Source organism: Ursus americanus, chromosome 16 (assembly GCF_024610735.1).
Source record: "Ursus americanus isolate L20-20 chromosome 16, mUrsAme1.1.p, whole genome shotgun sequence".
NCBI lineage: Eukaryota > Metazoa > Chordata > Mammalia > Carnivora > Ursidae > Ursus > Ursus americanus.
This window is the reverse complement of record NC_142142.1, coordinates 37,512,290-37,539,976: the sequence shown is the minus strand read 5'-3', so window position 1 is coordinate 37,539,976 and position 27,687 is coordinate 37,512,290. Positions and strand designations below refer to the sequence as shown.

Below are 27,687 nucleotides of genomic sequence, written 5' to 3'. Positions count from 1 at the left end.
GACATATGGAAGCTGGAATGCAAGGGAGAGTGTCAGAGAAATAGCAATTTGGCTTCCCTGGGGGGAGAAGACCACAAGTCCTTTTGAGTATTTGGCTTTTCTTTGGTTATTTGCTCTGTATAAGAGCCATCTCTGATGCCCCCATTGACTGGAAATTACGTTTGTTAATTTGACAGATGTTTACTGGGCAAAAACCGCTGCAAGAGACAGGACTACATCTTTAGGTGCAGAAACAAAAACAAATAAAATATAAGCTGCCCTGAAAGTCTTAAAGATGAGTGCTTCTTCAGTGGGGCTCAGAATCACTTCACGGACAGAGTAACATTGAGTAGAACCTCAAGGGATAAGTACAGTTTTATCAGACAGGGAAGAGGGCAAAAGCCTCCGTCTGTGGCCCTACAGCATACTGGAGGACATAGGCTATGTCTGGGTTAGAAAGAAACATGGGATTAAGATCAGACAGACCTGGATGTGAAACCTGGTGTTGTCACTTCCTTGGGTGCTAGAATTCTTGTCTGTGGGAATTCAGTCCCACCACCTGAATTCTCTGGGCTCCAGGATCCTCTCCTTGGAAGTGGGAATGATAACAGTACCAACCTCAAAGTGTTCTTAGCTGTTTAAACCACGCCTGGCTGACACTTAATGGCTAGTGGCTTTTTCGCTTGCTACTCTCTACTATTCTACTGTGGCTGTCTACTGACCTGTTTGTACAGGGCTGGGAACTGTGTAACTCAATCTGAATGGATGGAGGGATAAAAAGACCTGAAGCAGCGTGGTCAGAGACCTACATGTGTCCCGGCATTGGTGTTCTCGGTCTAGCATGGTGGGTGCATAGAAGCAGCGGGAGAACCTGAAGTATAAGGGGGTGTGAATCTCCGAGCAAGAAGAACCCTCAAGGCCATGCTTCCCTGGTAGGCAGTTTCCAGCAGGGTATGAACAGGTTCATTCTGAGTTTGGGGAAAGTCATGTGGCCCCACAGTGGCAAAGAGATTAGAGAGGGATCACCAAACATGCAGGAATTGGTAAGAGAATAGTATAACTAGTCAGGGAAGGCGCACGCCCAGTGTAAGTGAGAATGGAATGGCAAGCTGGAAGTCCAGGCCTGCTTGCTAGGACTCACTGGCCACCAGGTGGAAGGGGAAGGAAGAGGAAGAAGTCAGAATGACCAGACAGATTCTAGTGAGAGTGTGTAGGTGAGAAGATAAGGTATACATTTGAGTGAGAAGCATGCCTGAGAGAGAAAGATTGAGTTTGAGATTCCCATGGAACATTCAGGTAAGGGAATGGTTCATAGCTCAGAATTCAGGGAAGTGCTGGAGATACAAATTTTGTCGTTACCAGACTATTGCTCAGAGACCGTCAGTCTTCAGTGGGCAAAGGATCCCCTTGGAGGGTTTGCTTTAAAAGCACATTCTCAGGACCTTCCCTGGAGACTGTGCTTAAATGGGTCTGGGGAAAGACCCATGAATCTGCGTTTTGAAAGCCCCCGAAGCAAGGTCAGTGCAGACTAAGGTGACGCTCTGTAAGATGCCTGAAGACATAGGAGACCCCTTCTCCTCTCACTGTGATACGTACCCTGGGCAGAACGAGGGGACCGTGGTGAGGGGCCAGCAGCAGACTAACCCAGAAAGGTAAGAAAGTCACCACCTGGGTATATCACCAAAGCCAGGAGGGGGTGCTGGGGGCTAAAGGGAGGTCTGGAGCTGAGAGTTGGCTGGGTTGTAGGAGGGCGCCGGAGCACGGCATACTGAAGCGTGATGGTGCTAGAGGAGGAGGGGATGGGAACATGGACTCTCCCTGTTGGAGGTTTGGAGGAGAAGACAAGAGAAGATGTAGGATGGTACGCAGAAAGCACGCCAAAGACAATCTTCAGACTCCTCACACCCACTCCTCAGGTCTCCCTGGAGGCGCCTGGGAAAAGGTGTGCCCTTAATAAAAGAGGGGGGAAGGCCAGCAGAGACAGGAGTGTGTCGGGCTGGTGTGGGGGACAAAGACCCGGTTTTGAGGTTCTGCCTACAAGTACCAGTGGGGTGCACGGTGTTGGGGGTGCGGCCAGCAAAGGGTGGAGGCTGAAAGGAGTTGTTGGTGCTGCCTGTCGTTGAAGAAATTCCAGTCTGAAGAACAGCCTGATATGTATATTTATTCTGGAGGAATGGCCATTAGCAAAAGAAAATATAGATTCTGTCCTTACGGCTTGCAGGGGCCACTGAGGTAGGCTTGAGTCCTGGCTGCTCTGAGGGGGGCTAAGGCATTGCCTGAGGAAAAAATCCAGAGCCCAGATGTTGCCTTAACTGGAATATTTGGCCATTCTCATTTGCAATGACAAGACTCCTATCCGTTGTCCCTATTCCTGATACTTAACTCTTAATGTAACTAATTTGTGTCGCTACGATTTCACAGATAAAATGTGAGAAATCTGTTTTTCTCTCTGCAGCACCCCCCTCCTTTCTGGCATTGTTTGCGCTCTCTGTCCCTCTCCCCCGCCAGTTCCAGTAATCCAGGCATTTATATGGCTCATTAAGCACGTCCCACTCTCTGCGGGGCCGGATGTAATCAGGTTCAGAATCTTCGCTCTCTGCACTCTAAGGACAGGGGGATGGGGCCTCTTGCTCAGGACCCAGTGGAGGCAAAGTGGGTTGGCAAGCAGAGAGAAATGAGTGGCTTCCTGGGGCGGGGGGAGGGGGGTTGTAGAGCTGGGGCCAGCAGGCGAGGCCTGGCCATCCCTCTGCTGCACGCGGGCCTGGCAAGACTTCAAGGCGCTAACGCTCCAGGTGGGCCTGCAAAAGGCTGCTTCCACTCAGTAAAACTTGCTTGTCCTTAGAGCAGTTTGCTTTTCCATAGAAGAAGCATTTTTTTTTTTTAACAGAGATAGAGACAGCCAGCGAGAGAGGGAACACAAGCAGGGGGAGTGGGAGTGGGAGAGGAAGAAGCAGGCTCATAGCAGAGGAGCCTGATGTGGGGCTCGATCCCATAACGCCAGGATCATGCCCTGAGCCGAAGGCAGACGCTTAACCGCTGTGCCACCCAGGCGCCCCCCCCCCCCCCATAGAAGAAGCATTTTAACTGCCACCATTTCCAAGGGTAAGCATGCAGTTTTCAGAGACCAGCCTTTAATACTGTTTCTCCACTGTTGCTCAAATTCAGAACACTTAGCTGGAAGTCAGCTGACAGTCCATCTTGTTCTGTTCTTACATTTAACAGACAACCAGGGACAGAACAGAGAGCATCAGTTTGTTTGAACCGGGGTCGGGACCAGAACACCGTTTTTCTTGCTCCCGGTCTCTCGATGCTCCGCTGCCTTTCCAGGACCCACAGTGGCCCGGCACGAAGGAGCACACAGGCAGTCTAAAATGCCACTTTGAGTTGCACTCTGCCTGCCTGACCTACCCTGTCAATGTGGCTTTTGAAGGGGCGGCAACTGGCGTGCAGGGAAGAAACACCTCATGTCAGCGCCAACCGTGGATTTGTCTCTGCGTGTCGCCCACCCACCTGTGTTCACTCTCACCACCTGCCCCATCACTTCCTGCTTCAACCTGCTCACCAACCCACTGTCTCATACGCTTTGTCTTATGTGTGCTTTTGAAAATGCTTTCATCCCACTTCCCCTTGTTCTTTGCATGGAGGTAGGAAATAGATAAAGATGTGTTTGTGCGAGAGTCCTATTATGAGTATATGTTGTGATGGGGTCACAGTGCAGAGTCAAAAGGGTCTCCAAAAACAATCATAGAGTCTTTGAGGGCAAACACCAATGTATTCCTGGGAATGTGGGGCAGGGAGGGGGAGGCGTGTATTTGGAAAGTGTGAGTATATGGGTTGTAAATGTAAAAATCGTTCTTGAAAAGAATGGGTTCAGATTTATTTTTTGCTTTTTACATTGTTTGAAGCACTGTTGGTGGGAATGCAAATCGGTGCAGCCACCATGGAAAACAGTATGGAGGTTTCCTCAAAAAATTAAAAATAGAATTAGCATATGATCCATTAATTCCACCACTGGGTATGTGCCCAACAAAAATGAAAACACTAATTCAAAAAAATATATGCACCCCTATGTTTACTGCAGAATGGGTTCAGATTTAGATGGAACAGGGGAGATGCTGGTGTGGGAAATGGGTCCAAGCAGGCTGATCGTTGATATGGGTTTCCACCTGGAAGGGCATCCGCCAATGTCCACGATGGGTTGCCAAGTAAGGTGAGTTGGATAGAAGTAGGAGAAAGAGTTCAGACACTGGAAGCAGAGTGCATCGGTTTAAGTCTCAGCTCAAGCATTTATTAGCCACTGTGAGTTGAGTCACCTGCCTAATGTCTCCATTTCATCCTCTGTAAAACCGGGATAAATATAGTACTTACTTCCTAGAATCATTAAATGAGATATAACATGCAGAACACATAGTCCAGGGCTCTGCTCTCGTATGCGGTTGGTAACACTAGTTAGCCGTAATTACGGGGATACTGAGGACTGGAAGGAACACTCATGGCCAGCAGAAAGCGCTGGTCCACTGGAAAATGTCACTCTGATCTTGTGTTAAGCTATTTCCACTAAGGCATAGTGTCAGACAATTACAGGACATTTCTAAAATACCGGCATGGATGAAAAAAATAAGGCACACCAAGATTGACTTTCCAGAGCCATTCAGCCCGTGAGCAGCAAAGCCTGGTTTCAAAGAGTCTCTGAGTCCTAGACCCTACTCCATGCGACCATATTGCATCCCTGACAGCCGAGTTCCTGCTCCTGGTGTCACCAGCACCACTCTCCAATCTCCGTATACATGTTCGTTCATGCAACAAGATTTTTTTGACCTACTACTGTGTGAGGAACTCTGTGCTAGGTTCTAAGGATCAAACCAGACATGGTCCCTTTGTTTATGGAGCATACGCTGAAAGGGAGGAAAACATTGAATCAAACGAACCACATAAATGAAACAGAAGTAAAATTGCAACTAGCAAGGGAAGGCTATAGGGACAAGGACCGTAGCTATTGTGCATTCCCGTGTCCTCGTCCCTGAGAACAGTGCCCCACTTGTGCAGGTACTTGCTGAATGAATTAGCTAGCGAGCGCACTGTGGTGAGAGCGGCCTCCGGAAGCATTATATGAGAGTGTGCGATGGAGGACTGGCCTATTCGGAGAGGTCAGGGATGGCTTCCCTCAGGAAGGCGTGCTGGGAGCTGAGTGGGTACTAACCAGGTGAAGCAGGCTGGGTGGATTATGGAGCTTGGAGATGCCGTAGTAAAGGGCACAAGAGACTCTGGAAGAAGGGAACGCACAGTCCGTTGAGCAACAACCTTGGCAGCCGTACCAAGGGAAGCAGTGGTACGAGGGGCCGCGTCACAGGTGTTGGCAAACAGCAAAGTAACCATGGTGCCTTGCGTTCATACGACAGTTTCAGTTTGTCATGCCTCCGTGGTAAACATTGTCTTACGGACAATGACAGGCAGCAGGCCAGGAAATATCACCCTCAATTTAGCTGGGTAAACTGCGATCTGCAGACTTTGCGTGTTGTTGAAGTCACACATCTAAACATACACCTGTCGAGCTCTCTCTCTGTAAGACCTACACTGTCCTCTGTCTAGTCTTTTAAAGAAGGTATTGCTATCCCAATAACACACATGAGGAAAGTAAGGCTCAGCAAGATGAAGCGGCTGCCATGTGGTCGGTTGAATTGGGATAGGAAGCTATGTCTTCCCCGTGGACCGGATTGTATCTCCCCACATTCGTATGTTGAAGACCTAACCCCAATGTCTATTTGGTGATGGAGCCTATAAAGAAGTAATTAAGGTTCCGTGAGGTTATATCGGTAGGGCCCTGATTCCATAGTAGTAGGGTCCTAATAAGAAGCCATGTAGAGAGCCCTCTCTGTTCCCTCCCACCTCTGCCGTTTCTGTCTGTATCTCTCCACACACCACACACACTCAAAAGAAAGGCCATGTGAGGACAGAGCAGTCGTCTACAAGCCAAGAAGAGAGCCCTCATCAAAAGCAGATGATAGCTCTCTCTGGCTTGATCCTGGACTGCAGGTCTCCAGAATTGTGAGGAGATACAATTCCATTGTTTAAGTCACCCAGCCAACGATGGTTTCTTAGGGAAGCCCTAGCAGGCTGGCACAGGCTTCGGATACATTTGCCGTTGTTATCTGCTACGACACACCTCTTTCATAGGGAGGCACAAGAACCTGGATTATCTGCTTATCAGTCCTGGGTTCCCTCTCTTGGCCATATTGAATACTCCTTGTGACCCCACTGAGAGGGTGATGGCAGGGTGAAGGTCAGAGCACCACACCCGTCCTGCACTTTCCCCTCAGTTTTATAAAGACCAAAGGTGGACATTCCCAGACCTCAAGGCATGGGCAGCACTAGTGGCCGGGGCTTCTCCTAGATCCAGAGCTGTGAAAAGTGACAGTTACAGAGCTCATTGCAGGTCTGGAAAATTCAAATGATATCACTTTGTATGTGACTGAGATCGCGCATAGGGAAGCGGGGCTGTGAGGCTGCTGCCTCTGGAAGCAGAGGTAGGCACCTGCTGCTGCTTCATCTTAACAGCGCGTGTGAGGGTGTGAGTGTGCGCATGCGTCATTGCTCTCTGTTTACCCAGGATCTGATGGAGGGCCCAGCTTTGGCTTTCATCCAGCACCTACTCCCTGGTACGGGTACTTCAATTTCCTTAACCTCACTGGTCTTCCTTTTACTTGTCTTTAAAATGGAGTTAATAACCTGTTTTGCACAGTACTAACAAAATGCCTAGAAACCAGTAAATATTTGGTAAACGGTAGATATTATTACTATTATTATGAAAAATGACCCCCAAGTACTTCTTTTTTAAAACGAAGTTTATAGAATTAAGTCATTATCCCTTTTTGCCTTGAGCTAAAAGAATAAAACATTCATACTAGGGTGACTTCCCCATGGAGACAATCATTTGATAATCCGTTTCGTGTCTGGGCTGGGTTCCTCTTGGTGCTGTTACGTTCAGAAAGAGCAGAATGCTTGTCTATTTTACAGGCCGCCAAGTAGGAGTGTAATGCTTTGGGGGGGGGAACCTCTTCCCCCAAAATATATAACGATGTGTGTATGTGAAAGCCATCATATTCTACATGCTTGTTCCCTAAACTGTGCAAACCAAAGCCCTGAGGTCTATCTACTAAGGATAAATAAGTCGGGGAGGTGGAGCAGGCAAAGCCTATCTTTGAAGTAGGCTTCAATTCAAAAGCATAGGCATTCAGGCAGGCAGAGGAAGGAAGGAACATGCTGTACCCACCTGCCACTGCTGATGAGGGGCTTATTTCTAAGACACACACAGCACAATGCACACAACAATGCAGAGAGAAAACAAAAGACATAGATCACACATTTCAGATGGTTGGTGGACAAAGTTTTGTTCATGTCAATGCTGAAAGCTTGGTCAGGGTCTGAGATACACATGGGAAAATGAATACCTCTCTATCCCACTCACCTTTCACCAAATCTCAGCAAGTAAACAAACACACACACACACATGAAATATCACAACAAGCTGACCCTGGCCCATGATGTGAAATGTGGCACAAGGAGATGGACACAGCAATGTGGGAAGGCTGAGTGAGGTAAGATGAGGCTTCCAAGGGAGCCAGTCTGAGCTCTGGAGACCTCTCCATCCATATGGGAGGAAAAGACCTTCAGAGAAGGATTTGATGTTCCAGCAGTGGAAGAACAGTCGTCTTGACGAGGACTCAGACTACTGCTTCTTCCACTCCAATGAGCGAGAGCGGGACATGGCAATCCACACGAGAATCATGATGGCAGCAGCTGACTCGGTTCCAGTCTATGAATATAACCCCCAGAATGATAGACTCTTCCTATAGAAGGTATCTTAAAATTGTATCTAACTTTCCCCCGCAGACCGTTAGATACTACAATTGAATTGTTTCATGTTCTATGTTGTTTATGGCAACCACCATTCAACTGGGTTCAGAATTCGGTTTACTCCTTTTGTAAGGTGCAAACCTGGCCTTTCAATGGATGAGGAGATGTCAATTACCTTGCAAACGTCACTGTATCACATGCTTAGGAGAATGATAGGGAGAAGCTCTTCGTATCTAAGGGTGGTGGGTTGAGCAGTATGGATGGACGCAGGCCAAGCAAACTGAGCCTTCCTCCCTTTACAGCCCCGCAGTTCTCCCCTGTGGCTGAGCCCACGGCATCCAGGCTTCCTGCACTCACCATACAGTGTGATGCTGGCATTGGTGTTCCCAAGCTTGTTCGTGGCCACACAAGTATAGTTCCCATAATCCTTTTCTGAAACATTGAAGAAAGTCAGAGTGGATATGCGGCCTTTGTTCTCAATCCTCACGCCGCCCAGGCCGGTGGCTAGCCTGCAATAAGAGAAGGCATTGCTGGTCTGGTCCTACAAACAGAGTGAAATAGCAGACAGAGATGCTGGGGACAACTGAAAGATACCAGAGATGAATCCTACAAGGAGGCTCTGCTCACAGACACCTTTCCTCGAACTGACCCAGCCCCTCTAACCCATGAGTGCCATAGTTTCCACAGGAGGAAAAAGGAAAGGACGTCCATGCTCCAAAGGTGAGATTCCCTGGCTTTTAGTCATTGAGGGCTGCCATGTCTACAACTAATATCAGATTCTGAAATGAGGTCAATTTCATTTTCCCACTTGCCAGCTTCCTTGATTTTTGTTTTGTTTTTTTGTTTGTTTATTTGTTTCTGGTTCTAAAAGAAGACTCTATTATAAAGGGGACTAATGCATTTTGGTTTTGCCATATCGTTCCCCTTAACTTTATCATTCCCTTTCCATGTGGGGAATGATTCATCAGCTCTGCTTCAGATATGCCCGATTTCCATTTTCAAGGTACCTGGTGTCTTCCTTGAACCACTGGAATTCAGCCATAGGCACCGCAGAGGCTTCACAGCTCAAGATACCCTTCTGGCCAACGGACACACCAGTGTTCTTGGCTTTTGAGATATAGGGAGGGTCTGCAGGAGGAAAATGCAGAGTGATTTCATGAAACAGATGAAAGGCCCATTTAGTCACCTGCTATGCAAATGGATTTCTTGTGCCACCCCAACTTTCCAGTTAAATAACCATTTATTTTAGGAAAAGAATGTCTTGCTCGAGGATATTGCATTTATCCCAGCATCTTCTTAAGCCTTCAAACCAATTCAAAGTTAACAATTCTCCCCATTAGCTAAAAGCTCTGAAGGGCACAGGTAGACTCCAGGGGCCAAATGGCAATGGGGACAGTCATGGTGGAAAGCCATCTGAGACAGTATTTTCCTGTTGGAACCAATTGGGGACAGTCAGAAAAGGGCATTGCCATGACCAGCTTGTTCCCTCGGTCCCTATGTTCTCCTTCCCCCCGAGACTTCCTGACAACGGGTCAACTCACAGTTTACAGTGATTTTTACTTTCCGCACATCAGGAGCAGCCACGTCATTCAAGGCGCTGCATTCATACTCCCCAGACTGGTCACGTTTGATGTCAGAGATTTCCAGGTATTCATCCTCACTCACAAAGCCCTGGCCTTCTGGGGGGAAAGAAAGAGACAGAAACAAATCAAGAAACTGTGAAACCAGGGACAGAACTATATTCACATCGTGAGCTTGTAGGGGAAGGAATACAAAAAGCTGTAAAAATGGGGTCTGAACATCGAGTCAAAGATTACAAGATAGCATGTTGACCAAATAGTATGGCATTTGGTGAAAGAAATTCTCTGCTTGAGTCTTGGGTCATTGTGCTTTTGTCCAACTCACATTAAATTTTCAGACCATTTGAAAAGAAAAGATTTTCATTATTTTTCCGATATGATTATGATGAGGATTAACTAAGAGAATACATGTGAAATACCCAGCACATTACTAAACTTCGATGTTTTGAAGAGAATTGTCATGATCAATAATATAATAAAAAATGTGGGAATAACTTTAGAGTATGTTAGTATGGGCATCTTAATTTTTCATTATGTAGAAATCCCTTTGTGGGACATCTGGGTGGCTGAGCCCATTAAGCATCTGGCTCTTGATTTTGGCTCAGATCATGATCTCAGGGTCATGAGATCGAGCCCCTAGTTGGACTCCATGCTGGGTGTGGAACCTGTTTAAGAGTCTCTCTCCCTCTCCCTCTGTCCCTCACCTCTCTCTCTCTCTCTCTCTCTCAAAAAAAAAAAAAAATCCTTTGGATACAGAACACAAACTACTAACAACTTGTAGAATAAATAAGTGACCATTTAATAGTTTAATACAGATAGATGCGAAGCTGTTGATTTGGTTTCAAACTGTCCTGGAGAAGATGAACTGGAGAAAGAATGAATACGGAAGCGTTTTGTAACGGCTATGCATTAGCTGCTGAATAAATGATTGCCAACACAAAATAAATGTGGCAGCCCCAAATGATGGATCCGTGGTTACTAGAACAGCCTCGTGCATTTAATACCCACCTTTGTGGGACATTCTGAAGGCTTTATTCCTAAACACTTGTGAAGTTTGTAAGTCATGATCCAAAATATTGTGAGGTCACAAAATGTACGTTGTTTGCAGCCACCGTTACGTGTCTATCCCTTATGCCCTTCCCTGTGGCTCTGTGAAAAGAGAACAGACCCTCTGTCTTGAACCCCAAATGTTTTCAATTCTGTCAAAGCACCAGGCTCCTGTGGAACCCCAGCCAACACGAAGGCCAGGGGCGAAGTACAGTCATTTGCATTTCTTGTAGGCCTACTGCCTGATTCTTTTTTGTGCTCCAGGCATTAGAGTGAAAACAGTTTTCAGGAGGATAAAAAACTCATAATAACTTCCCTCCACCCCCATATAAACCTATTCCTATCCAATGGGTGTTCGACCACTAAGTCTAGGTCTGCCATGGATGTGGAGCAGCAGGAAGGGCAGGGGCAGGGTGATGGACAGGGTGATGGGCAGGGGGTAGGGAGGCAGGTGCTTCAGCATCCTGACTTTGCTCCAAGTCTAAGCCTTGGGGGTTTCCACCCACCCGGCCCACTTGCTCAGACCACTTTCTTTTCAGCTCCTGCTGCCTTCCCTGCCTCCATCCCCACCCCAAGTCCCAACCACCCAGACTCTGCCATCAGCTACCAAGTACATCCCAAGCAGGTGTGGGTCCCCTGGCAAAATACTTTTCAAGAGACTCCTGTCTATATAAACAATTGGAGTCATCCAACAACAGCAGCATTCTGGTAGCCCAATCTCATGCAACTACATGAAAGATATCTTGCACTGTCAGGAGGAGCAATCCTTTGTCCCCCTCCTAGAACCTGAACCTGTGGACCAGCCCCCAGAACAAGCCCAAGGTGTGAGTTTGGGGATCTTGGGGAATCTGGTTGAACCCATGTGAAGAATGGCTGAGAGTAGAGGTTGGAAACGCACCCTGAAGGGGAGAAATGGAGCCCAGGACAGGGCACACACCCCCAGTCTAGAATCTGAGCATCCCTCCTTAATGGTATTGCTGGCCTAGGCTGCTCCCAGGGACCAGAGGAGGACTTAGAAAATGTCAGGGAAGACACTTTCGATCATGGCGCCCCCTGGGGCTGGGGTAGCGCCCTATTCACAGGGCTCTCAGGGTAGTGGTGCTGGTCACATGCCCTCCCCCGCAGCAGACATTTAATCATTCAGGCTAGTTCATAGCCTAATTCCTCAAGATTTCTTAGACGGTTAGAAACATCTTCTCATCCTTTTTTTCCTTCTTTCTCTCAGACTTAACAGAATCTCATAGTTGAAGAAGATTTTGAAATCACTTAATGTCAGAAACTCTATAAAGATAAAAATCGCCTCACTTATTGAAATGATGTTGGTTGACCAATCTAAGTATCTGTAAGGATTAAACAACAATGAAATCAAACACATCACGACTTCCCAAATCCGCCTCACCTTTTCTGCAACAAATAAGTACGTCAGAATCAAAAGGCGGCCTCCCAACTACTAAGATGTCATGATTTTTTTCAAAATGTGCTACAGTGCGTTTGCCACAAGTAATTAAACCCCACTGCATTTGACCAAACAAAAGAGCCCCCTGCAATAGGCAGGGTCACCGAGCCCCTTTCCTTGCAGAGAATGAGATAGATCCGTGTGACGCTACACGGTGCCCACCAGACACATGCCTTAAAGGTCCTGATAAGGCACGTTTACGGATGCCAGTAAACTTAGAAGCGTTGGCGTGTGCAAAGGGACGGAAGCCCCTCAAAGAAGATGGAGGCCAGTGTGCTCGGACCTTGAGTAATTTTCTGTGTCTGTGTGAGTAGGGGAGATCCCGGGTCCTTTGTGGAGGAATTACCCTCTGGAATGTGGGAATGCATTTTCACTATCTGTAATGCTGTTTTTATGGGACGCTCAGATGACAGCCAAAAAGGGAGGAAGGAAGAGAACGTTTTGTGTAAAATGGGGATCGTTACAATAATACTACCTCATTAAGTGAGAAAATGAATTTTGTCAAGTTTGTACTATAAAGTAAGTGCTTCTCAGATTTTAATTTGCATATAAATTCCTCTGGGATCTAAAAATACACAGAGTCTGATTCAGTAGGTCACGAGTGGGGCCTGGGACTCTGCATTTCTAACCAGTGCTCAAGGGACTGTCCATGCTGCTGCTCTGGGACCCACACCCTGAGCCGCGAAGCGACAAGGCAGCGCCACGTGCTGTTCTCAGCTCACTCTTGTCACCCATTTAGAATTATCGGGGTCTGCGAAGTGGCCACTTGGTCAACAAAGCTTCCTGAGCACCTCTCATGCAGAGATCCTTGGGGAGCCTGCATCTCAAAGGACACCCTCTTCGCGGTGCAGGGCTTAGTCAGGTGCACTGAGGCCAAGGATCTGGGCCCCTGAAGCTTACTTGTCACTGAGGGTTGGCGGTCTCACTGCAAAGCGTGCATTCTCTCAGTTTCCTTCGCTAAGAAGTGGGAAGAGGACACGGAAACTGCTCCCCATCTTAAGTCCGCTGCCCGTGATGGAGACGGCATTTCTGTTACTGCTTTGAATACCAGGTGAACAAATCGAGATTGCTAAATGCCTAGAGACCTAGGAAACTGCAGGGTCGAATGCTTTCCCTGGCCTCTCCGATTCCAGTCTCAGTGTCAAGTTCTGATTCCACGCTGCAGCGAAAGGGGCAGAAGGCAACGAATGTTTTAATCCTCTTTGCTGGCTGCCAGGAAGACAAAGTGCTGATGTGGAGGGAGAGGAAGGGAGACGGGCAGGGAGAAACACCTGAGGGAGGAGCACGAGAGGAAGGAGAAGGGGGGGAGAAAGAGGGTGCTGGTGCGAGGGAGGAAAGAAAGGCAGAGGGGGTGCCGACAAGATGGCCTGGGTGCCACTGGAAAGATTCTGAAGACACAGTCAAAAGGGATTAAAGGAAAAACACAGGCTAAAGGACTACAGTATTTTCTCTGACAAAATGTATGAAAATGGAAGTTCCAAATCGGCTTCACAGTTTTGCTTTGTGGCGAGATGTCCCTTAATAAGCCAATAACCCAAAGGCATTATCAACCTGCCCTATGCATTCAGACATCCCCATATAACATGATTGGAAGCAAAAGGAAGTGAATTCTGAATCACTGGCAGAAATATATTTTTAAAAAGGGGTTATTTCTTCCCGCAGACGAGTACTTGGGAGGAGGTAAGTTCAATTCACTGTATTAGTGAGATTAAGATCTGTGAGAATACAAATGGGGCCATTTATCAGGGGATGCGGGAGGTCCCCGGGCCAGGACCCCTCAGATGCAGGACACGTGAGCGAGCCCCCTGGTTCTGTGGGCAGAGGGGGGGCTTCTTCTGGAGGGAGGCAGACTCTGACCCAGTCACAGAACGCAAAGAACGAGCAGCCGCTGTGAGCAGGGTCTGCCATCTTCGGAAGGGGGAGCAGACTGAGAAACCGCTTCAGGAGCGGATCCCTGGTGTGACCTGCTTTCCCTGACACCACCTGCAGTCATTTTACTCACATGGACCGTGAGAGAAGCGTGGGGTTAGACACTGGGTGTCGGGTGGAGACGATGTAGAAGACAAGGCCCTTGACCTTGGGTAGTCGACAATCTCCTGAGCCCAGAACTGGAACAGTTTCTATTTATATTTATATATTTTTATATTTTATATTTTCTATCCCTCAGGTTTCAGTTCCTAATTGTTTTTACATCCCTCTAGTAAAGTATGGTGGGTCAGAAAGATTTATTAGAACTGGAAGAAACCTAGGCATTCAGGGATAAAGAGGTCAAATAGGAAATTCAGAATAAAATCTGGATGCTTCCTGACGTTGTTCCTCTTCTTTCTTTCCCCCTTCACATCCTGTCCTTCCATGCCAGCTATCTCTCAGCCACCACTCCTATGCCCAATTTTTCTTTCTTTTCTTCACACAATTCCTTAGAATTTTACACTTCTAAGCAAGATTTTAGTCTTCCTTCCTTTTTTTTTTTTTGGATTATTGTCTCTGAAGGAATATCTTCCCCCACTCTGTGCAAATATCCCCAGGGATGATTTCAGAGGGAAGCCTATTCCTTTGCTAGACTATTCACATCATCCAAAACAATCTTCCTCATATTGAGGCAAACCCTGCCTGGCTTCTCCCTTTGAAATGATTAAAAGTCGCCTTCTGGGCCCAACCTCACTGTCCCTCCTCATATGCCACGGAAGGCTGCTGTTCTATCCAGGGAAACTGCCTTGTGAGGTTAAATGTCAGCACCTGTCACAACTTTTGCCATGAGACCTGTCAGGACTTAGCTCACAGTGGCACATGCCTGGGGGCGGGTACCTTAGAGAAAATGAACAGGAGGAGGATGAGAGCAGGGAGGAGGGATAAGAATTTAAGGAGGCCTCAACACAGAGCGAATGGCTTTATGAAGACATGGCCAGGAGAAGGAACTTTCTTCCAGTGGGCAAGAAAGGAAGAGGAACAGCCAGAAGAAAGCCACTAGGAGTGGAGAGTGCGTGGGCACCCCAGGGTCCATCTGGCTCACACAGTAGGATCTGGAAAAGCAAGAATAGATGTTTCTCTGCTCTCAGCAAGAGGGGCTATTATAGATGTTCCCTAGTAATGCGGGACTTGGAAAGTGGGAATCCAACGTCCAGACGATCATGTGAATGCTTCTGACACTCTTCGGTCTATCTTGGACAACAGCTTCTTGCCCACTCACCAGAACTAAGTATTCGTTCAAGCTATCAAGGAACTGAGATTTTAATCCTGTAAGAAATGCTTAGTACCATTCTTCAAAAAAGGTGTGGTTGGCTGGCATGTTGACCATTTGCTGGAAATCCCGCCCTAAAGGTCTGGAGCAGGATAAGGCCAAGGAAAGGAACTGTCTGGAGGAGACAGTCCCAATGGCTTCTGTGCCCTTGAGGTGTGTGGGGCAAGGTAGATGTCAGCAGTGCATGCGGGGTTGAAATCTTGTCCCTCATCCATCTGTCGCCAGGATTCTGGCCAGCAGAACATAATCACATCAAGGGAGCCACAAACATCAAAATACCAGCTTCACTGCTGTCAGGCTGGCCTACAATCTGGGCTTGGCATCCAAAGCTGACACAGGCTCTTGCCTTTCTCCCTATGAACTAAAGACATCCAGGCTTGTGCGGTAGTAGTACTTGCCTTGGGTATTCAGCTACAGGCCAGATGCTGGACTGGGAATAAGGGTTCTATTGGAATGGAGAGTCCAGAGTATGGAGAACACTTTGACCCAAGCAGAGATAGATCAGGAAGGTGTTGGAGAATCAGGAGTGCCACCTCACTTCTAGGTGATGGCCCTATCCCTACATGATGAGGTCCAATGGATGCCTGAGCAAATCACCTTACCAATGACATTAGTCACCCATCATGCACGAAGGAGACATCCAGAAGAGTGATTGAGGTGAAAGAGGGACCTATTCCTCATAGGGAGTACAGGGGAAGCTGCCTTCTGGAAACCTATAGGCTAGGGAGTGGGTTTCTCCCTCCTCCCCAGAGATCTCATGGCATCATTCTCAATCGCATACTTCCCAACACAAGAGTCTCCTCTTAAAGGACAGACACGCTAGAAACATGCTTGAGTGGGAACTGGGAAAAAGTCTCAGCATTTGGGACAATTTGGCTCATGTGATCTTGGTCTTGTACTGTTTGCACCTGCTTCCTATATGGTAGCCATTCCATTGTCTACATTGCAAGCGCACTGAGAAGGGTCAGCTTTCCTTTCCTTGACCTCTGTACGCATCTCATGTAGGATGAACGTACAACACCTGTTCACTCTGTGCCCAATGGCCAAGGGTTTGGAAACTGAATCCCCTCTAAATTCTCCCTCTTTGCTTAATCTTCTCTCTCTTTCTGCCTGGCCCCTCTCCACCCCCTCTATCCTCCCTGACCCTGGGGACGCTCCTTAGAATGCTACTGGCAAAAAGCAACCCCGGGCTCCCCCTCCTTAATTAAACCAGGGAGTGTGGACAGCAGTACGTTCCATCCTTGCGTGCTCCCAACTCCCAGATACATCCCTTCAATGCGTTGGAGTTAATGAAAAGTGTGATAAACCCACTGTTTCATTTTCCCTTAATTAATACAAGCAATTGAATTGTGCTAAAGTCGTTTGGTTTGGAGACTGAGCCTCTGGGTCAACGTCTCACTTGCTGGTGGTGACAGAAACTCTTTGCCTTGGGCTCAGACAACCTTTCTCAGGCTGTGGCCGCCAGGACCTAGCCCAAGGGAGAGAGGCTTGCCCCTATCCAGGGCTCCTTTGCTGGCTGCCTTCCTTGGGGCTGACAGTAAGTTGGCTAATGACAAGACCAGTGTGTGACTGTGAAAGTCAGGGGAGCTTCTAGTGGGGGAAAGAGTGCATTAATAACGCTCCTGGGAACTAGGGGCTCCAAGGAATTGCCTGGTGGTGGTGAATTTCCTAAGTCTTTGCCATTTTCTGATGGGACAGCTGGGATGACACAAGCAGAGAAGGGCTCAAGTGACTCTAAAGTGGGACTAGTCAGAAAGATCAATTCAAAGACAGAGACCATGGGCTCTCTTTATCAGGAGGAGGAAAGCCAAAGACAGGGGATTTGAAGGCTTTTGTCTGGAAGCTGGGGACAGGAGAATGCAATGTCAAGAAACCTCTCTGCAGTGAGGTCTAAGAGGGAGGGCCTAGAGGTCTTGTCCCAGGTGACACATGACATCACCCAAGGAGCACTTCAAAAACAGACTCTTGAGCCCATGTTTACAGACCGATCGAATTAGCCCATCACTGGCCCCCTCTAAACACTGCCCAGGGCACTCTGATGTAAACCAGAGATGACTCCCCCAGTCGGGTACATGGAGGACTCCTGTGGCCTTCACTTGTCAAATGCCAACCTGTTCCACTTATAGACTCCCAGGCATCCTCTACAGGGCCTAGCAGTCCCTAAAGCTCTGTACATCTCAGAGTGTGCTCAGACCTTCTGTTGACTGTCCACTGGCCTCTTTGAGAGACATACAGTTGGGATGTCAGCCGGTGAGTCTGGGAAAGGGGGCCTTGCAAGGTAATGGCAGCCAGGCCTGGGCCTGACACATCTGCCCTTCATCAGCCCACTGTGGATAAGGGTGCCCAGACCCACAGACACAGCGTCAGGGCAAGAGTCATTGTCTCCGAAGCGCAGTGAAGACACGTAGTTGGTTTGGTCTTCCTTGTGTTCCCTTTTCTGAGATGTGTTCATTGGCTATAAGAAAAATCAGGACGTGAGAGTTTTATAATTTAGATGATACTGTTGACTCAAAGGGAGTAGTCCTGAGTGAGTGCTATAGAAAGAGCCAGGGTACTGGCAAGGATGTGGCACATACCCTTTCGATGGGAGTGCCGAGTGCATGCTGGTCAAAGAGAGGAGGTGAACACACACACATGCACACACACGCACACACGCACACACAGAGTGAGAGAGGAAGACAGAGACCATGAGGATACGGATCGCAGAAAGCTGGAATTTCACATGTAGACAGACAAATGACTGAGAGCAGAAGATGAATTCCATTTGGAGAACAGAGTAACTGATGTGGTTAAAAAAGTAGCTAACATTTATATTCTACAAAGTATCCAAATAGGAACAGAAATAAGCAGCTCAGACCAGAAAGACAAAGGAGGTTGAAGAAAACAACATCATGACTTGCAGAAGGCACAGCTGAAACAGCTGAGTTATTGACAAGATGTTAAGCACAAGTGAGAAGTTTTGATTTATTACAAGGTTTCTTCCTTCATTACTACTATTTGCACTCTGAACCAACAAGGTTATTTCATTACTAACAACTAAAAAGTGAAGGAATTTTGTGCTTCAGTTGAAATAAACTACGGCTTTAAAAAATAATCAATAATTTAAAAAAAAAACAAACCAAGGCACTGAATAAGAAACTGCTTCTTTTATGTATGTATGCCTTGTATATGTCTTAAGAAAGTTTAACTTGACCTTGCTTGCATTAGCCTAAGCAGGAATGACAGGTCACCTGGGCCCAGTTGCTCAAAGAAAATAGTATTTTGGAGGCACAGACATGTCCCATGCCACCGTGTGGTCAGTGGGTACCCAACACCAGAAGGTGCTTGAAAACTTGGCTTCTTCAGCCCACAGCAAGTCTCTTAGTCAGAATCTGTTGGGGACCAAGTGGTGTCCAACTCTTCAAATTACTTCTAATAACAGAGCAACATCAGACCGGATGCTTTACCCCTTATGAGCTTTGGGGGAAGGGGGGTTAAAACTTTCCTTCCAATACCAGCTGCTCTTGGCTTGTTTTCCCTGGGGATTAACGTCTTTGTGTAGCAACACCAAGGAAGCCTTTGTTATTTTGTTAAGTAGGGTGACCATACAGTTAAGTCTGTCTGGTACACTCTCAATGGACACCTGTTTTCCAAGCCTCATTATTATTGGTCACTTCCGCTCTCAGCAGTGTGCTGCTCTGGGTGGCAATCTGTGTGACCGCTGTACTTCCTGCCCACGGAAAGGCTGGCTGTCAGGATCTGCCCAGGCTGCTGCTTGCGCCTTATCTGCCTGGGGGGCTGTCCCAGCACCCACACTTCTATATTCAATGAGAGACAGCAGTTTGGTCCCCAAGGAGAGTGTGGATTCTCAGATGTAGGACCTTGCTAGATGAGGGTCCAGAATGACTCCTTGTGTTTTCTGCCTCGGAGCTTCAGGTTCAAGAGCGAACTACCTTTCTGTGAGGTTACAGGCTAAAGCGGCTGCTTGGAGCCTAAGCCAACTGGAGAGAGGGCATCAGCACTGCAACCCGCAGGATGGAAACCCAGCTGGCGTTCCACCGATGCCGGCTCGAAGTCCTGGCAGGTCAGACACCAGACCAGATCCAAACCTTCTGAAATGGTTAAGATGGTCCAGAGCACTCACGGAAGCAGCCGCGGGCCCTCTTCAGGCTACTGGGCAGATGCTCTTTTGAGGAAGAATAGAGCCCAGTGTCTGCAGATGAATTCTTGACGCAGCCTGAGTCTTCCTGCTTTCCCTCTTCCTTCCTCTTTGCTTATTCTCTCCCTTTTAGCCTTTCCCCAGATTAGCTCCCAATAGCACGACCGCATGACAATGATGCTAATTATCAATGTTCATTAATATTTTTGCAATCCTCGTATTCGCTTCCAGGCAAAATACCCACTAAGCCAAGCAGCATACTTGGCATGCAGGCCACAACCGAGACATTCTGCACACTTCACCGGGCTGGAGGGCCTGAGCTCTGAAGCATCACGGGGAGATAGCTTTGCTCACGCACTCAGCTATAGCGGCCATTGAAAGGAAGAATTAGGAGCTGTGCACTCAATGGGCAGTGTCTCCGCCCTTGGGGCCAAGAGCCCTTGACGTGATGTTAGGTCCCTTTGGAAACTTTGTTGTCAAGGGCCCTCTGTGTCTGCCTCTTGTGCTATTCCAGGCAAGTCTGTCTGCCTCTTATTAAGCTGATCTCTCACGAAAGACAGCTATCTTCCTGGCCTCCCTTCTTAGCCTCGTCCCTATAAAAGTCACGATACCCAGGGTCTTCTGTGACTCTGCAAGAGCAGGAGTAAGTGGAGAAAAAGTACTGAATTAGAGATCAGAAGACCTGGATCTAACCCCAGCTTTGCCACTAATGTGCTATGTGTCTTCTAGTAAATGTTTTTAGCACCCCAAGCCTTCACTATTTTTTTCCTATCAAATAAATACACGTACTGGATGATTTCTAAGGTCATTTCTAGTCTTTTATAACTTAGCAATAGAGTCTGTGACCAGGAATCCAACATAATGCCTTAAGTTCTGGAAATCTGACGACCGTGGTGCTGATGGGCAGAGTTCCAACCCAGAAGCCCAGGGTCACTGACCTATATGGAAACATAAGAAGTTTCCTGCAGTCAGGCATACACACTGCAGAACTGACCTAGGCCACCCTCGCTTTTTCTGGGGTCTTGACAATGCAGGCACAAGAATAAAGACACCACAGCAATTTCAAGGTGGCTCTCATCTGTCATTGTGCTGTCGCTGCTCGGTGATGGGGAGGAAAGAGGTTCTGACAATTATGAAGGACTGTGTGTGTCTGAGGGTAATGTCTTGTATTAATGGGGGAAATTAATTCTTTCCATTTCCTTCTAAGAAATCCTATTCATACAGATTTTGACAAGTAGCGGTTCTTGTTTCCCTCCTCTCGATGGGTAGGTTGGAGTAATGTCTTAGAGGTATAACTAATCATCCACTTATCTGATTTGAGTCCCATCTCCATGGGTCTGAGGGTACACTCCAAACGCAGGAAAGTGATGCTTCTCTCTGCTTTCTGTCCTCCCCTGCCTTTGCTAAAAATATCCCTTCTTAGTTATGTGGCTCACCTCAATAATCCTTCCCGACCAGAAGACAGACACTGCAAGACAAGGAAAGGGGGGCCTTGGCAGTAGTAAAGGCCCAACACTCAGAACCGCAACCCGAATTTCCCCTGCACCCCACTATCAGAATTGATCTATGGCTGCACCAGAACAGAGCCAACAAGATCTGGGCGGCCTTGTGATGGTCAGTTTTATGTGTCAACTTGACTGAGCAAAGGGATGCCCATTAGCTGGTAAATATGATTCTGGGGTATGTCTGTGACGTGTTTCCAGGAGAGATGAGCATCTGATTCAGTAGCCTGAGTAGGACAGATTGCCCACACTAATGTGGGTAGGCATCATCCAGTCCACAGAGGACCCGACGGGTACAAAAACATGGAGGAAGGGTGAATGCTTTCTTGCTTTTCTTGAGCTGGGATGTCTGTTTTCTCCTGCACTTGGACATCAGAGCTCCTGGTTCTCGGGCTTTCAGCTCCTGGCACTTTTACCAGTGGGCCCCCCACCTTCCCCATTTCTAAAGCCTTTGGCCTCAGGACTGGGAGTTACACCATCTGCTCCCCTGGTTCTCAAACATTTAGACTCTGACTGAATTACAACACCAGCTTTCCTGATTCTGCTTCCAGACTTCTCGACTCCATAACCACTCAAGCGTATTCCTATAGTAAATCATGTCTTATCTGTTTTTCTCTATATCTTCTTGGTTTTGTTTCTCTGGAGAACCCTGATGAACATAGTCCTAATAGGGGCCTAGGAGTCTTCACTCTGCTACTAATTAGCCAGGAATTCTGGACAATCCACTTTACATTGCACAGCCTCAGTTTCCTTATCTGCAAAATGAGGGCATTGGGCCAGTTTATTTCTTAGCTCCTTAGCCACTGTTCTTCTCTCGACTTAATTCATGGCAGTCCTTCTGGCCCAGCACATAGGGATGCTGTGGTCTTACCAGGGGTCTCTGGACGGCAACCAGCATTTGATCAAGGCCAGGAGCCCGTGGGTAGGGAAGTTTGGAAGTGAGAGGTCTGTTTCGACCCTTGAACCCTGGGGCTGGCTCTGGTTCTGGAAAATGCCAGAGCTCAGCATGTTGGGAGGGATGTGAAGGCTCAAGCAAGGGCTTCCCAGCCTCTGAAAGTCCCCTCACCAGACCCCTGTTGTGCCCTCTTCTTGCCTGCCTTTGGAGGGTTTCCTTATGCTTAGTGGTCATGTATGTCCCAGCAAGTCTCTGTCAAAATTAACACATTTGACCTGGACAGGGAGAAAAGTCCTGAAAATTCCTAGATTTGTTTCCTATTGGCTCAGACGACTTTGTCACTTTTGTTTTTGTTTCTTTAGGAAGCATGGAGCCTCTGCGTCCTTGGAAGACAATGCCAGTCTGGGGGAGAAGAGCAAGGAGGATTGTAAGGGTGACTGAGTTCCAACAAGGCAGGCTTGGATTGAAGGATCCTGGACAAAAATAGGAAGATTGGAAGGGGCTGCAGTATTCCATGCCATGCCGGGCAGGTGCCTGGAGCCTGGAGCCTGGCAGCTAGGCAGGTGGTGTCTGTGGATTTCCAGGACGCCCCACACAGGGAGCTTCTGAGGGAACGGGTCGGGATGCACAGTGTCGAACACCTTCAGTCCGGCCCTGAGCTCGCTCCACTTACACGCAGCTCTAGAGGGTTGTTGTTGTTTTTCATTTTTTTCAATTATAGAACATTGTACTCTGATGGTAAGTCATGAAATTAATGTAAGTAAGAGCGTGGTATTTATTCCATGCCACATATGATTCACACATGAACACACAGATACACATATGGTATGTCTGCATACAGTAGAGAAACATGCAATAAAGAAAGTAAAACACAGAGCCATTGCAATTCTGAGACCAATTCTGATGTGTGGGTTCCACCTCCCACACTGAGCAATTAACACCAGCTGGGTGTCCTTCAGTTCCGACATGCTCTACCTGGAGATAGCCTCAGATCCCACCAGGGAAGGGCTCAGTCCCACAAGATGCCCCTGATCCTCCACTTCAGATCCCAACTGCAAATCCAGGTTGTTCTTTGTGCTTCCAACACACTGGCTGTAGATCAGAGGTTCCTATGACTCCTGCTTGGGTTTGACTGATTTGCTAGAGTGGCTCACGCAACTCAGGGAAATAGCGTACTTACTAGATTATTGGTTTATTATGAAAAGGAGGTAACTCACAAACAGCCAGCTGGAAGAGATGCGTACGTAGGGCAGGGAGTGGGGAAAAGAGCGCGAAGCTTCCGTGCCCTCGGGGCTCTCCCTTCTCCCTGAATCTGGGTGTTCACCAACCCGGAAACTCTCTGAACTCTGTCCTTTGGGTTTTCTGGAGGCTTGATAACATGAGTGAGTAAATTGCTGGCCATTGGCAATTGAACTCAATCTCCAGGCCCTGTCCCCTCCCCGAGGTGGTGGTGGGGTAGGGGACACTTCTAATCACTGGATTGACTACCCTGGCAACCATCCTCCATCCTTAGGTGCTTTCCAAAAGTCGCGTCATCAACATAACAGAAGGTACGCGTCCTGTCATCACAGGAAATTCCAAGGGTTTTCGAAGCTTCCTGCCAGGAACTGGACAAAGACCAAATATGTATTTCTTATTATAAATCATAAAATCACAGCCAATCATTTTGAGGTTTCCTCATCATTTAGGAAATAGCACTATACTAGTTTGTGGGCAATTTCTGACTCTTTCTGTACATTTGAGTATGTCACGTACCCACTCAGGCCTCCTGTTTCTGAATTATTTCTAAAAGTGTTAGGTCTAACATTTGATTATCAATCCTGGTTGAAAAAATGTCCTCCTTCCAACCATTGATTCAAAACGTGTGTGTGTGTGTGTGTGTGTGTGTGCGCGCAAACGCGTAGGTGTGTGTGTGTGTATGTATGTGAGTTTGTGTAAAGAAAAATAGAGCAAAATAAGGAATAAATCTCACCTATAATCTCAGGAGAAGAGACAAATATGAGAAAGCCCAATGAGCCCTGAGCCTAGCAAATCAGAAGGCAGTTCATCTTGAGAAGAAAACAAGTGGTATTTACATTATTAAATCACAATTACAAAGCCAATCAGCTGCAGAAGAGAAAAGACCATTTCCATCAATTATTACTGAACTGAACATAATTTTTCAATCACCAGCAGATTGTAAATGGGGGCTACAGCTCATCCAGGAACTCTTCTATCATAGGAGTTATTAATCAGGTATTAACTTTGTCGAATTAGCAAGGACACCAATGAGATGGTGGGGAAGCGGGATACAGAGAAGACAGGAGGAGGCAGCCACGTTAATTCCTGAGATGGAGGCACAGAGCACTCGAGAAGGAGACCTGTGGTCAGCCACCGATGCAGCCCGTGCCCCCGCTGTGTTGAAGAAAACACTTGGCTCCCGTGTTTTCATTCCAAAGAGTCAACACAGGAGCAGGTAAAAATAAGTAAGTCAGGCACAATTTATTGGCTGTTTAGTTCTTGTGTAAGAGAGCTGTAAGCACTACAGTATGCATGGGGTCTGACCATGAGGAAGCTCTGAGTTTGGGTCTCATGGCTGACTGCTGACTTTGGTGGGCTCCCCACCTACGTCACTACTATCTGGTACTTCAGTGTCAGTGCAAAGTATGACCTGCCTGTCTCATCAGAACCTCATGTACCTTTGTGGAGGATGAAAAAGCACATGCCAAAGACTTTCCTGTGTGCTCCTTTAATATGCTGGGCTTACAGTATGGGTCTCAGTGATAAGTTCTATCACTCCAGTGACGTACTGGGCTCTCTGGCCCTCTGCTTTTTATCTTCACCAGTCTCACCACTTTTTAAAACTCTGGCCCACTGGATTTCTATGCCATCATGAAGAGGCCTTGATTCCCCCAAACTGCCATGGGTTCAATCCCCCCCTTTGTAACATGGCAGGCTGGTCTGCTGAGAAACTAATGTGTGTTTTGTTCTCAAAGCCATAGAAGGCTAGAAACAATGAAAGGGGTTCTGTCCTCCCCATCCCCAAAAGGTGCCAGGCTTTGTGAGTTCTGAGCTTCTGACGTCAGGATTGTTAATGACTTTTGTGTCATGGGGTCTAAAGCAGTTGCTAGGCACCCAGAAGATGATTACCATCCAGGCTTTTGTTTTAAAGAAACAGAAAAACAAAGAGGCCTGGCTCAGGGACAGGGGAGTAGGCCAGCTAGCTGGGGGGGGGTGGGGGGGGTGGGGTGGGGGACGGATAGCCAGGAGCTGGGGTTTCTAGAGCTGTCTCCACCAAAGCAGATCAGCTGTTCATTTGCCTTGCAAATACCCAGTAGGTGACAACACCTCAAACTGGGTGATGATGAGGACGGATCCAGAAGCTGAGACCTACTTGCCCCCCCTCCTTCCCTCCCTCCCTCTCTCCCTTTCTTTGTTCCTTTATTCAAGGAATGAATTGTTCCTACCACCTAAGGACTGTAGGATTCCTACCCCTGAGGACTGAAAACTGGAGACCCTTTCCTCAGCATTCTGGATGCTCTAGAGAGGAAAGACAGTCTCCCCAAACATCACTTAGACTGAATTTCTCACATGCCACACTGATGGGGGCTCAAGGGATTAACTATAAATGTAGCAATGATTCTTATAATTGGATTTTATGGACTAGAAGTCACATGTGCTATTTCCCTTACCTTTCCCCCAAGTAACTCTGCCTATCCTTTGGGTCTCAACTTACATTTGACTCTTTCAAGGAGGCCTGCTGCACCAAATATTTCCTTTTCAACCTTCTAGAAACACTTGTCAGCCTTCTTTGCTCTGCTTTCTTCTCTGAGTGCCTGTTTTATATGGTCTACACCAACTGGTTCCCTTGCCTTTGGTTTCTGATTGGGGTCACCAGCTGGGAAGCCCGGCAGGTGATCAGAGGAAGGAAAGTGAGCTCAAATGTTAATTTTCCAAGAAGGTCACCTCCCATGACTGAGTCACTTCACCAAAGAACATGGCTTCTCTCAAGTCAGCCCTCTTCACATAACTACCCGCCCTTAATCCAGCAATTGCCCAGCTTCCCCCTCTGGCCTGGGGCAAGAACAATCCTGCTGTTACTAGCCTTGGGTAGGGGCTCGCTTTGTACACCTTTCCATACCTTGTAAATAATTCCCTTAGTAAATCTGCCTGTAATGCTTCACAATCCAATGCACCATCTGTTTCCTGCTGGGGCCTTGATTCTTTGACCCTTAAAGTCTTCGATGTCCCTTCTCTAGACTCCCATAGAACCCGTACTTATCATTACAGTTATCCCTATAGTGCAGTAAGGCTCAAGCCGGTGACTTTACACCACAGGGAACATTTTGCAACGTCTGGACACCCTTCTGCTTGGCAAACTGGGGGTCGGGAAAGGGGTGTTACTGATATCTAGAGAGTAGAAGTCAGGGTGGGTACTAAAGACCCCATAAGGCACAGGACAGTGTCCCACAACAAAGAATTTTCTGTTCCCAAATAACAATAGTGCTGAGGTTGGGAACCCTGCAACAGAGTGTAAATGTCTGGTTAGTTGTACAAATCTCCCTCTAGAAGGAAGCTCAGTGAATGCAAAGACCATCCATGCCATGCATGTTGGCTTCCCTGGGACCTCATGACATTCCTGACCCATGGTAGGACCTCACAAACAGTGGCTGACAAATATTAAAAATCAATGAATGAATGCACTAATGAAATGCAGTTCTTGTTTTCCATCACCTAACTGGCCAATGCTGAGGATAAGACAGACTGACTCATGCCTACAGATAAACCTAGCGTGAAATGACACAGTAGATGCATGCTGTCTGAACCCGCCATTGGGATTTAGAGGAAATATCCGGTACTCTTTAGTTTCGGGAGGGCGGTGCCACGAGATGCACGGGCAGGGCACGTAGTACTTGTAGCAGGCTCTGACACGTTGTTAGTTCAGCAGGCAGAACTGGACCAGCGTGTAAGTCAGGGAAACGGCATGAGCGAGGGGAGGGGGTAGGACAATTCTGGAAAGCGAACTGTAAGTTATTTTATCTCTGACTTCTTTTCTGAGGACAGTTACTGATGGCTCTTGGTTTGAGGATTCTGGCTCCAGGGGAAAAGTCTGCCCTGTTAAATGACCTCAGGGAAATTGTAGTGAGGAGCCAATGGCTATTTTCATGTTTTGCTTTCTCTTCATACTTTCCCACTTTCATAGGATTAGCAAGAAAAGATGCCCACTTTGTACATATGTACAAAGCACATGACAGGCAGCATAGGCAGGATTTTCTGGGGCATGGGAGGTAGGGTGCGGTGGATGGGATTTGAAACACCAGGCCCATGGGCACCTGGGTGGCACGGTCGGTTGAGCATCTGATTCTCGGTTTCGGCTCAGGTCATGATCTCAGGGTCGTGGGCTTGAGCCCTGCCTCGGTCTCCATGCTCAGCGTGGAATCTGCTTCAGACCCCTCTCCTTCTGCCCCTTCCTCTATGCTTTCTCTCTCTCTCTTTCTCAAATAAATAAATCTTTTTTTAAAAAAGTAAAATAAAACACCAGGCCTGGCAAATACAAATCATTCAATAAACATCTATTGAATTGGATGCTTCTGCACACATCATTTCATTCTGGTCTCCTCTGTGTGGTCTCTAATTTTAGACTCCAAATGACGATAGACTCACCTCTCACTTCTGCTTCTAGCTTTACAGACCCAGCATCTTTCAGGCCATAACCTGCTCTGGAAAACAAGGTCTGAATAAATCAGCATTTGTGTCCAAGAACTCGGAGAGGTCAGCAATAAGAGAAGTCATCTGAAAAGTTTGGCTGTGGAAGTCTGATTTGGAAGGGTAAGGACCAATGCTCAGTGAGCCAGAGTCCACCTTTCTGAGGTCAGGCTTCAGCGGGCTAATATCTAATCAGGAGCCGCCAAGCACCTCTCATCCTGCCGGCGGCCCCTCCGCAGCGGGGTTGCTCTACTGCCTTTTCCATGAGCTGCTCACCGTGACAGCCCCTCAGAGAGGCTCTGGGGTGAGGACA

The 27,687-nt window shown here is 47.5% G+C and overlaps 1 protein-coding gene across 1 annotated transcript in view; it reads right to left on the bottom strand.

The window, feature by feature from the left end:
• Positions 1 to 27,687, bottom strand: part of OPCML (opioid binding protein/cell adhesion molecule like) — a 491,906-nt gene that overhangs the window by 13,024 nt on the left and 451,195 nt on the right. Inside the window, exons 4-6 of the mRNA XM_045790840.2 lie at positions 9,375 to 9,512; positions 8,841 to 8,961; positions 8,191 to 8,342 (exon numbers count right to left, since the gene is read on the bottom strand). Coding sequence (XP_045646796.2) covers positions 8,191 to 8,342; positions 8,841 to 8,961; positions 9,375 to 9,512 — 411 coding nt within the window. The remainder of the gene's footprint in view (positions 1 to 8,190; positions 8,343 to 8,840; positions 8,962 to 9,374; positions 9,513 to 27,687) is intronic.